The sequence below is a fragment of the Myotis myotis genome, unplaced genomic scaffold (genome assembly GCF_014108235.1).
Source record: "Myotis myotis isolate mMyoMyo1 unplaced genomic scaffold, mMyoMyo1.p scaffold_m19_p_9, whole genome shotgun sequence".
Taxonomy (NCBI): Eukaryota; Metazoa; Chordata; class Mammalia; order Chiroptera; family Vespertilionidae; genus Myotis; species Myotis myotis.
The window spans coordinates 19,346,544-19,358,927 of record NW_023416401.1 but is presented as its reverse complement, the minus strand read 5'-3'; the positions used below and the strand labels follow the sequence as shown (position 1 = coordinate 19,358,927).

The window sequence follows — 12,384 nt, the reverse complement described above, 5'->3', positions numbered from 1 at the left end:
CACTGAGCTCAGGAAAGGCCTCAGCCCACTCTAAATGGCTCACCTGATTAGGTCAGGTGATCTCCCAGGCTAATCTCCCCGTTGATGAACTCAAAATCATCTGATTTGGGACCTTCATGACATCTGTAAAGTTTCGTCACCCTTGCCATATAATGGAACCCAGACATGGGAGTGTTCTGCCTATACTCAAGGAGAGGGGAGTACAGAGTACCTGACTAACGGAGTGGGATCTTGGGGTTCATGCTGCTTACACCACAGAATGTTTTTCTCAACTGAACTTGTTATCTGTCTTCCTTTGCCCCCATAATGTTATAATCACGGTCACTGGCTACCATGTATAACAATGCTCTGAGGGCCTTGAGACAGTTCCCTAAGACATATCTGTGTCCTATTCTTTCTCCATCCAGACGTTGTCAGGGTTGCCAGACCAAGATACCTTCTATGACGTGGTGGACTGCCTGGAGGAGCTGGGCATTGCGGCCGTGTCCCAGCGGCACTTGAACAAGAAAGGGACTGACCTGGACTTAGTGGAGCAGTTGAACATTTATGAGGTAACAGAACATGCCTTTTGTAAAGCATCTCCCAGCTTGGACAAATGTCAGAGGCCAAGGTCAACATACTCTAGACCTGTGTTTCCAAGTGTGTTGCAGCAGTACTTTTCCCAATGCAAGTTCTCAGGCCCAGGCCCAGGCCTCCTGAATCAGAAACTCCGTGGGTGGGCCCAGTAGTCTGCACAAGCCTCCTGGTGATTGTGAAGCGCGCTCAAGTGGGAGAAGCGCTGATCTAGCAGAAACTTGGTAACTTGCTTCCTTGCTTGTTTATTTATTTATTTATTGCTATTTTAAGTTAAAGAACATGCATCCTACCAGCAGTACTTTCATTCAGGCTGAGGAAGAGAGAGAGAGAGAGAGAGAGAGAGAGAGAGAGAGAGAGAGAGAGAGAGAGAGAGAGAGAGTTCTTACACTGAGTAGGGGTTTAACTTCAGGAAGGGCCTGCTATATAATTTGTAGGGCAAAATAAAAATGAAAGGGGGAATACTGCTGTTAAAAATACTAAACCACTTTTTACTTTCTTCCCTGGTCCTTCTCACCTTGTTATGGTGTCTTTTTATTTGCTGTTAATGTCATTGTAAGGACAGAAAAGTTAACATTTTAAAGCATCAGCAGGAGTTTTACTGTTCATTGATATTGTGCACTGCCCGTTGACAATGCAATTATAAGAGCTTCTAGCCTGTGTGCAGAATCAGCAGAATGTGGAGTCCACCCCTCCTGCATGCACAGGTATTTTGTTCTTACCGGAACAGGGAAGAACTGTGAAAACTAGCTCAGCTATTTTTATTTCATTTCTTGGTATGTGCTCATTTTGTCAACACTCTATCTTCAATTCACTGATGACTAAGGCAGGCTAAAAGGAAAACGAACTGTGGGCTATGGGCTGTCCTATCTTCTCATTTTTTTTATATGCTATCATTTCAGCATAAGAGGTTGGCTAATATGGGAAAGTAACACTGTTGAGAAAGGGTAGGATAGAACCTTTGCATTACCATCTCTCTCATTTAAAGCAAGTTCTGGTTTTAATGGAAAGCATGGCCTCTGGGGCTGTCAGTGACTCTGCTTAGCCATTCAGAGGTGTGACACACTCACCTTGTACTCACTTGTCGTCTCACTGAACGCCCATGTATCAGGGTCTACCAGAACTCTATGCTTATGGGCGTGTGGAATGGCAGACATGCATATTGCGCCTACTTCCTCCAGCATGCACCTGCTCCATCGTCCTACTGGACTTTACTTACAAAACCAAACTTAAAGTTAAAATTAATAAGAATTTCAATGGCTCAGTGGATAGAGCATCGGCCTGCGGACTGAAAGGTCCCAGGTTCGAGTCCGGTCAAGGGCATGTACCTGGGTTGCGGGTACATCCCCAGTAGGAGATGTACAGGAGGCAGCTGATCGATGTTTCTCTCTCATCGATGTTTCTAACTCTCTATCTCTCTCCCTTCCTCTCTGTAAAAAAAATCAATAAAATATTAAAAAAAAAAAGAATTTCAAGATGGTGAAAGCAGAGCCCTTGGAGTCCTGTACACATGCCTATGAAGCAGGCCCTGCTTTGGGCTGTGCATCATAGCTTAATGGCCTGTTGACTTGAGCCCTAATTGCTCCCGGTGGGCCAAATGCCCCCTGTTATTCAAGTTATTGATCTGATGTGACTATTGTCTGGACTCTAAATGAAGGTTGGAGCACATTTTGTGAGGAGCAAATTACATTCCTTGTTGCTAAGCCTCCTCATCCCAGTTTCCTTCCATGGCCAGTGGGGGACAGAATCTGGAGACATGTTTCCTCTTGGGTGGCGTGAGGTCTGAAGGTCTGAGACTCAGGAGAGCCAGTGATGTAAGTTCCGCTTGGAGTGCAGAGGCAGGAGGAAACACTGTCCCAGCTTAAAACCCTTGGGCAGAACAAACAAATTCTCTCTTGCTCAGCCTGTGTTCCCCTCAGGCTTTCACTGGCCTGAAACAGGCCCCCCATGCCAGGGAGGGCAGTCATTTTACTCCGTTTAAGCACTTTGAATGTTAATCTCATCGAGAACCCCCGTACAGACCTATCCAGAGCATTGTTTGACCAAATATCTGGGCATCCTGTGACCCAGTCAACTTGATACACACAATTAACTACTCTAGGCCCCGGGACACAGCAGCCACCTAGTCAGTCAAGGCCACTGTCCTAAAGGAGCACTTATTCTGATGGGGTTCAGACAGTGACCAAGTACATGAATAAGCTGAGAATCTGAGATTGTGAGCATGAAGAAAAGAGGATGAGGTGGGGTGAGAAACTGAGGTGTGGATGAGGAAGGCCCATCTGAGATGACAGCCTGAAGAGACAGTGTCGTAGAGAAGGGCACTGGAGGAGAATCCAGCTTGGCAGGTGTGAAGAGTCTAAAGGAGATTGGTGTGACTGGAGGGTAAGGCCTGGGAGAGCAGCAAAAGCAGAGGCTGGCGAGGTTGGCATCCTGCAGGTGCTACATCCCATGGGGCCTTCTCTGCTCTCTCCTTCTTCCTAACTCCCTGCAGCTGAAAACAAGGTGATCCCCCTGAGAGTCATATCTGACTATGTCATTTCTGTTGAAGAAAACAAACAATATTGAGTGAATGAATGGATATGTGAGTGAATAAATGAAACCCTTTTTCATGGCCAGCAGGACATAGCCCAAACTGCTTGAGTTAGTACAAGGGCCTACACAGTCTGTGGCCTCATACCCATGTGGCCTTTCCTTTTGCCATTCCTAAATGTCTGAAGTTGCAGCCATGTTCAATATTGCCTCTTTCTCGAATGTGAAAGACAGGTCTTTGGAGACCTTCTCTTGACCCATTCTCTTTTCTGCACCTGGAGTATTCTTCCTTCCAGTTCTCAAGTTAGCAAATGCGTACTCCTCCTGTGGGAGTCACCTCAGGTGTCTTGCATCCACGGGGTTTCCTTGGCAAGGTAAAAGGGGTCCCTGCTGCTTGTCCCCTACAGATTGTTTCTAACCCAGGGAAGAGCACTAGCTTATGTTCACACCCTGGACTGAACAGTCCTCAGGATGTACCAGTACTTGCTTGTCTGTTTCCCTTTGAGCTACTCTACGTCGGATGTCTCATTCCTCTCTCTAGCTCCAGTACACAGCAGCGCACCTGCCCAGAGTAGAAGTTCAGTAAGCGCTCAAAAGTCTCTTTTAATATCACATGTCTATGACAAGGTGTTTGTCAGATGCTGGGTTGAAGGAAGGGCATGATTTAATCAGAAAGCAGCTAACCTTAGAGGGAAGATGCCCTGAGTACTAACTCAAGGTGACAACTGAGTGCTGTATATACCAGGCGAAGCCAGGATTTTTATTTTGTTCTGAAAACTAATGCAGTTTTTAAAAAAAATTTATTGCCTCAGGACAACTACATTCAGTATACACAGGGCAGCAAGAAGGCCTGTAAGCACAGCCAATATTTTCCTCTATGAATGTTTGTAAGCAATTAAAGAAAACTTGGTTGGGCTTCTAGAATTCTTCCTAATAGTGGAAGATATCTGGTGACCATATGTCCTGGACGTTCTGGGGACAGGCCCAATTCCATGTAATTTAATTCCATTTCAGAAAGGTGATTTAATCGATGTTTCATTCATTTGAATTTTTATAGCTTTATATAATTTTACAAATACGTAAATTCACAAATCAAAATAAAAAGAAATCTTTTGTCAGATTATGTGTTCTAACTTTCAATTCTCAAAATGCAGTCCTAGTAATGGGAAAGGCATCTTAAGGCTGGAGACTTTGGGGGTGAGGGGTAAATGGTACTTTTAGAAATAATTGACTATTAGGTTAACCTCTTAAGATCCTTCTTTGTTGTAGGGGATAAAAAATGTCTATCAGTTAGCTCTTGGGCATAACAAATATGCCAAAAACTTCATAGCCCAAAACAGCAAGTGTTGTTTATGGTTTTGTGGGTCAGAAATTCAGACCTGGTCCAACTGAGAGATTCTCATGCAACTGCAGTCATCTGATGGCTGGACTGGGGCTAAGGGTCTATGGCCTGATGAACCTGGTTTGGCATTTGATGCTGGCTGTTGGCTGGGCCAGGCTAGCCTACACCTCTTCATATGATAGCCGCATTTTCAAGCCTCTGTTTGCATCGCATTTGCTGATGTCCCATTGGCCAAAGGAAGTCACGTGGATAATCCTGGACTCAGTGTAGGAGGGGGCTACACAAGGATAAGTGCTATTCTCTGGGAGCCTAGCACTGTTATGGTCTGCCACAACCTGTCAGCAGCTTAGTTCCTTCTTGTTTTTCTTTTTAATATATTTTTATTGATTTCAGAGAAGAAGGGAGAGGGAGAGATAGAAAAATCAATGATGAGAGAGAATCATTCATCGGCTGCCTCCTACATGCCCCCTACTGGGGATTGAGCCTGCAACCCCAGTGTGTGCCTTTGACCAGAATCACACCCGGGGACCCTTCATTCCGCAGGCTGATGCTCTATCCATTGAGCCAAACCAGCCAGGACATTTAGTTCCTTTTTGAAATTGTACCAGGACTGGCATCAACTTCACTTAAAAGCTCAATTAAGTTGTGTGCATATGAATTAAAACGAAAATGTGGAATAGCAATATGGAAAAGGCTCGCATCTGTTATATAAAGATGGCTGCCAGTCATGGATGTTAGTAGTAGTGTAACAATATCAACTCAAAGAAATGCTAATAGCTTTTGGCCTCCATCTGGAATGTTGAGATTGTTAAATATTAAGAAATTAAGAGAATAGTGGTTATGGTTTTTAGAAATCCTAATCTTTTGGTTATTATATGGAAATGTTTACAAATGAAATGATATAATCGTGGATTTACCTCTAAAGAAAAACTGGCTCTGTAGGGTTGGGGCCCACAGGGAATGGGGTGTAAATGAGACAAGATTGGCCAGGAGTTGATCACTGTTGAGCTATCACAGGTGATGAGCACATCACAGTCTTTATACTCTTCAACATACTTAGTGTGCTTTTGAACATTTCCACAATAAAACATTAGAAAGAATGCTCAGGTCATTCGGTAGCCTCAAGGGCTGGTGAGAGTTGTCGCAGATGCCACCTTGAACTGCTCCTACCTGCTTTCTCAGTGGGGCAGGGAGTACGAGCAGTCAGTGCTCAATTCTGGAATCTGCTTGCTCCTCATCTGGGTTTTAGTTTACAGTGTTCCACAGTTAATTAAAAGAGTGAGAAGGGGTCCAGCAAATGAATCACTGCATCATTTGGGCGAGAGTAAGGATCTTCCAGGACAGGGTTGCTCTCACCCATGGAGGACGCTTGCTGCACTTAGAATTAACTAGATTCCACACCACAGGCTCTGAATACGTCTCATAGTGAGTTCTGCCCTCTCCAGGTGTTTTCTGGCTCTTAGGCTTCTTGCCTCTAATCTGTAGGGCTCCCTAGAACCAAAAGAATTTAGAACTGTCACTATAGCCCTAATGTAAATGTGAAATCTCTCTTCCTGTCATCAGCAGACACTGGTGAGTCTAGGAATTATCTTGTAAAAACAAAACCATGAGCGAACATCAGCACCAATTTCATGTTTTGTTCCTGACTGCCAAGCCCAAGCTCTGCCCCTCCCGCCCCTCCATGCACTCCTCTTGTTTTAAGGAAATGGATGTTTTGTTGAGGATCTGAACTTAGAGAGGCCCCCATTGAATTCCACTTTATGGTATTGCTTTGATAATTTTTCCAGATTTTTTTTTTCCATTTAAACTCTCTGATTGTCTCTACCTTCCTTGACAAAAGGCAGTTGAACTGGGTTTCACTTCATTCACGCAGGGAACTGGGAGCCGAATGCTATTTGATCTTTGGATCTCTGAGGTTAGATAAGGAATTAGAACTATCTGAACTCTACTCTAGCCCCTAATCTTATTATTCCAAATGTGTGCTTAATAAGAAGCAGAGTCAATACCCAGGTCAGAATAAGTTCAAATGGTCTAGAATTTTTATCTCAAAATGAAGAAAAAGTAATTGACAGGAACTATTTAATATTTAAAAACACTGTCCTTGGTTTGGTACATAATCATCTTCAAACTTTCCCCAGAGAATGCCATTTAGAGCGTTAAAGTTGAGATGATAAATGTGATTAACCAGATGCATCATTTCTTAGTTCTTCCAGTTAAACCAGACAGGGGACTCTTAGGAACAAACGTTCCAATGAGATTTTATAACAACAGAGCTTTTTCTGAACTCATATCAATTTTTACTTCAACCCCCCCCCCCAAATGATGTCTGGTTAGTAAATTCAGAGACACAAAAAAGTCAAAATAGTCTTAAATTGCCTTTCTATATCTGAGAGTTTGTTATAAAATGTATCTGGCACAGAGACAAGAGTTTTCACTAAATCGACCTTCTCTAGATGCTGGAGCTGGAGGGGATGGAGATGGGGCTGATAAAGGGTGGGTGCTGTCCTGTGAAACAGCCATGTCTCAGGTGCTCATTCCTCAGAACTGGCACGAGAGTGGCCATCTGGCCTTGACTCAGCCAAGCCCACCTTGTTTGATGAACAGTGAACATAGGGGATCACTGATTTTGCAGTAGCCAGATTTTCTGAGAATGGGTGATATAGGCCATATGGTCTAATTATCTCTCTGTCTTTATATTACTTCTCCATTCTCATATCAGGACCAAGTTGTGAAATGTGACTAAGAACACCCAAAGGCTGGATCACTTGCATCTTTGGGGGCGTGAGACTATGGGACTCCGTGGTTGCCAAGCCAGAGAGACTGCTGGGCTTGGTGGGGCCTGGCTTACCTGGGCTTGGAGGTGGCTGATCCGCCAATCCTGTGTGATGGAGGAATTTGTGGGTATCCCAGGCCCCTTCATCTGAGGACATAGATTGGGGAAGGACAGTCATAGTGAGTACCAGCCACAGGGAATGCCCTACTCTAGCTGCTTTACATAAATAACCCTAATGTAAGTTATTCCTATTACAAACCTGCCAATGCAATACTATTTTCCTCATTTGGTGAGCTGGAGAGAGGGCAGGCCATTTGCTACAGGTCACACCTGTTTGTTAATGGCAGAGTCAGCTTGCTGTGTACACAAAAGCCTAGTCCGTGACAGCTTGTGCCCTTCTTACTGCCCAGTTTTGAAGAATGTAGGCATAAAAAATTAAAGACGCTGGAGATACAGATGGGTCTCCAGGTGGCTCAGTTTGTTGGAGCAACATCCTGTATACCAAAAGGTTGTGGGTTCTATTTCTGGTTATAGGTTCTATCCCCGGTCAGAGGCAAACTAATGATGTTTCTCTCCCTCATATTGATGTATGTTTCTCTCTCAACATGTCCTCAGGTGAGGCTTAAAAAAGATCTGTGGGTGAGGTTATTCCCTCACCTGGATCCTGTGGCTCCCATCCCCGCAGAATCCTTGCTGTGCTCTGCTTAGCTCCCTCGTTGGGAAAGCAAGCTCAGGAACCATCAGGAACCACTGGGCTTCAGAGGGGCCTCTACCTCCTGGGCCTGAGAAATGGCAAAGCTGGGCTCCAGGGTAAAGATGCCATCTGATTACAGAACATTCCTCAGACCTGCTTGGGACATTGTTTGCCCTTTTTGTATCCGATTGATTGGGAAATGCACAGTGGCAGGCATCTTTCAGTTTGCAGACTGGGCTTTGGGTGGGTGTGGCTGTAGGACCTTGCAAAGCGGAGGCTGCAGGTTGGGGAGAGACTGTACATTCTCATTAGGACGAGCCTGAGATGCACAGCCCGCCCTCCCCCCCCCCCCCGGGGCTATGAAAGGATGTGAAGTCTGACCTTCACTGGGTGTTCTCTGCTTTTGCAGGTGGCACTGCGGCATGAGGACGGTGATGAGACGGCTGAGCCACCCCCCAGTGGGCGTCGGGACCGGAGGAGGGCCAGCCTGTGTTCTGGGGGCGGCGTGGGCGAGCAGCGGGGCCTGGACCGCAGGCGCAGCCGCAGGCACTCAGTGCAGAGCGTCAGGGGTCCCCTGTCGGCCCCCACCAGTCCCTGCTCCCAGGCAGCTCCAGGATTCAAGCCCAGTCAAGTGCGGGATCTCCGTGAAAAGTAAGCATTCAGTTGGAAAAGGGCGCAAAGATATGAGGGAGGGAGGCCCCAACTCCCCAGGTGCCTACCACCCTCACCCCTTGCTCCCCTGCCTCTTCTCTACCATTAAAACACTGCCCACATTCCCTCGGGACTACCCAGGGCAAGGTGGCCCTGGTGACAAACACAGATTTGTTCTTATAACCCCATGAACTCTCTAATTCACCCACTTGTGTTTTTATATCATTTAATATCAAAGTTAACATCTGCTTTTAAAAGCGGTGCTTTATCTAATGGAAAAGAATCCAAAACACGAAGCTTTGGCCTGGAAATAAATGGTAGGCCACCACATAAATGTGAGAGTCTTGAGATACTCATGGCAATACATAGTTGAGGCTAAGTGAAATAGCACAGATCTCTGAGTTTTAATCTATTCGTGCATAAATATAAAATATATAATTGTATATACATATAAAGTTTCAGTAAATACAAATGCCATCACTTAGTCAGTCATACAGCAAACATTTTTATTACGTGTCTATTATAGGCCAGGACTGTTTGAAGCCAAGAAGAGATGTGATTGGAAAGAGGTGATCTCTGTCCATAGGAACCTCACATCTTGGCTGGGAGAAAGAAAGAATGAGGAAAGTCGATAGGAAGAAATGGATAGACTGACAATTTCATGAGAAATTGTGCATATTAAAAATATAAAGTTTGACAAAAGCCAAGGGAATGCAAAAGTGGTTCCATAAAACACAGGTGCAGCAAAAGGATGGCCATGCTGCCCTGGGGCCTGGGGCCAGTTCTGTCTTCCCGATGCTGTCAGTTTACTAGGATGATGGGGTTCTATGGACCAGTCCATGCCGACCTGGTCCACTAGGCTGATACACTAATGCCAGTGCCCCTCTTCTTGCTACCCAGGGTGGAAGCCCTGCTCATTTCATTTGGGTGGAGCATTTTCCCCATCATGGAGATCCACCTGGAGCCAAAAGTAGGTCAGGAGGCTGCATGGTGGACAAGAACAAAACTCAGGATAAGTTGGGTGACCATAAGAGAGTGATCAAGATATGTCTCTTCCTCTCCATGCCTAAGGGACCACCCACCCCCATGGCTACAGAGAAGTGCCCTGAGTGGTCTGATATTCACAGAATCACTTAACGGATGAGCCAGCCCATGCCTTTGGGTGTCTTCTCTTGCAGGTGGAGGAGGGCATTGGTCTGGGAGTGATGTGCAAGGCACTGTCTATGTTGACACCCTTCTCTACCATCGGCCTCTAGCTACAGGTTTTTCTGTTTCTGAGAGACTGTGTACAACAAACTCTATTTTAGTGAAAAGAATACCAGAACTTCTAAACAGATTGATGAAAAAGAACATCTACTGTGGACATTGCACTTTGTGATTAAGATCTTCAAGAAACTCAGGCAATGTTCAAAAGGCCCTTGAAGCTCTCTCTAGCTCTGCTTCTAGTTAGTTAACTTTTGAAAAATCAGCGTGGAGAGAGTAGAGGAAAGTGTTTACAATGGGCTGAAATTAAACCCACCAAAGATGCTGAGGGTAAGAGGTAGGAGACCTTGTCAGCAGCACTTTTCAGAGGTCTCTATGTTGTGAGTTCAGGCAACAGTGCCCTGTGATAGGTAATGGCAGTGGAGTGGACCATCCTGGGCAGCGTTCCCAGTTTTGAGGCGCTGGGCTGCATGGGATCTGGGACAGAGAGGCCACAGACGCTGTTCTCAGAGCTGCTGTCTCAGTCTTTTCGACAGGGATGCTTTTTCATTTTACTGAAATTATTACTTTCATGTACATTTTGTAGCATTTATTTGAGAAAAATACATTTTCTAGCTTGTAAAGGCAGATAAGGTTTTTATTTTAAAATTTTGTTTTATTGCTTAAAGTATTACAAAGAGTATTACATATGTCTCCTTTTTTTCCCCCCTTGACATTCCTCCGGCCTTCCCTATCCCCAGTGTCTTATGTCCATTGGTTATGCTTATATGCATGCATACAAGTCCTTCAGTTGATCTCTTACTCCCCCCTTCCGCCCCCCCAACCCTCCCCAGCCTTCCCGCTGTAGTTTGACAGCCTGTTCAATGCTGCTCTAGGCAGATAAGGTTTTACATGTTGATGATTACGATGTGGCTTAATCCATAAGGCCTGTTGGAGGGATTTTGCTTCCTGGCCCCAAAACAACAGCACGGTTTTGGCAGAGCTGAGAGTGGGATAGAGGGAAAGGGTGGCGAGAAGCAAAGTTGGAAAGGATCTCTGCATGCATAGCTTAGTCACCTGCTCAACATCTGTACCATTACCTTGGTACCAAGTAATCCATTGTGTTAGATTCCCTGTAGACCCCGAAAGACACAGAAGCATGCCTGACCTAGATTACTCTCCATCTACCTGAATGTTCTGGCCCGACGAACTGCTAACTTGTAGCAACATGTCCTCATACGCCACCCAGGAGGAATCTCAGGCAGGATTTTATATCTCTGTAACCCAGCCAATGCTGACATTTTTGAAAAGAAGATAAAAATGTTAAGAGTCTAGAAAGAGATTCATGACGTCCTAAAATGTATATGTCAACCTGCCCTCAGATGGCCCTTCTACATCATGTGACCATTACATCATTTAACTCTCACAAGGACCTAGTCCTAGACAGAACAGGTGTCATCCTCACTCTATAAGTGAACAAGCAATCGGGGTTGGTGCCTTGAGACGAATCACAGGACTAGGTGGCTGAGCCATGGATTAAATCCAAGCTGTGGGTCTTTGCCTTTCAATGACTGAATTGGACAAAACCACTTCCCAACTAACCATTCTGAACATAGTCATTGAGTGAGATTTACCCTTCTGACTTTTTAGAGAGGGTATTTGATTTACATGTCATACTGGTGTGTTCCTATTGAGGATAATAAAACTTCAGAGAGTTGAAAAGGAGAAAATCTCCAAGTCTCCTTATAGACTTAGGCCTGCTAGGCTTTGTGTGCTGTAATCCTAAGGACTGATAAGACTCAAAATTCATATTGCTTTGTTTTGGTTTCTGAAGAAATAGAGACTAAACCTCATCAAACACTTCCCAAATAAGATATGAGTTTATTGGTCATCTGTCACCTAAACGTATCTTCGTGATTGTGTTTCATCTTTGTACTTAAATTTGGGGAGAAAAAATGTTGGTACTTTTCATTTTTTTCCCAAGAAAATTTATTTGTAGCATCTAATTAGCAAAAGAACGAGAGTCTCTGGTTTAAATGTAATAGTATATAATCATAGGACTAACAAGTCTTCAAGGTTGTCTGGCTCTGAGCGAGGCCCTCTCTGTGCACTCCAGGCTCAGGCTCTCTCCTTCCCAGGGCACCCTGTTCTATCCGGGATTTTTCTGCTTGTTAGGACAGTCATCTGACTTCCATTTGCTCCATAATGTTATAGCTCTATTACTGCTTAGCATTCCATTATATGGATAAAATTTCCCCATAACATTTTCTTGTTCATCCTGGTTCTCACCTCTGTCAGCAAACACCAGGTCTTGGTCCTGCTCTGTATGTCATTCTTTCTGATCACGAGCATTGCATGGGACTTAGTATATTCACTTTCCATTTCATCCTGTTGATTTCCACACAACATTCCAACCCGTAGAGGTAATGTCGAACTTCCTTCAGTCACTGATGTTAGTAGTTGTGCCATCCAGCTGTCAGGCTTGTATGTATTTTAGTACACATGGCACAGAAACCTGGCAGGTTATAGATGATGGCAGCTGATTGGGAGTGGATGGTACAGACTACTGCCACATGCCTCAACGGCAAGGGTAGCACACTTCCTCGGTCAAGGGGCAGATGGTAAATATGTTAGATTTTG

General features: G+C 44.8%; 1 protein-coding gene across 17 annotated transcripts in view; it reads left to right on the top strand.

Moving 5' to 3' along the window:
- Positions 1–12,384, top strand: part of FHOD3 (formin homology 2 domain containing 3) — a 415,178-nt gene that overhangs the window by 284,734 nt on the left and 118,060 nt on the right. For all 17 annotated transcript variants that reach the window (XM_036321024.1, XM_036321008.1, XM_036321023.1 and 14 more), the window contains exons 9-10: positions 408–551; positions 8,321–8,562. In XM_036321024.1, the coding sequence (XP_036176917.1) occupies positions 408–551; positions 8,321–8,562 (386 nt within the window). The remainder of the gene's footprint in view (positions 1–407; positions 552–8,320; positions 8,563–12,384) is intronic.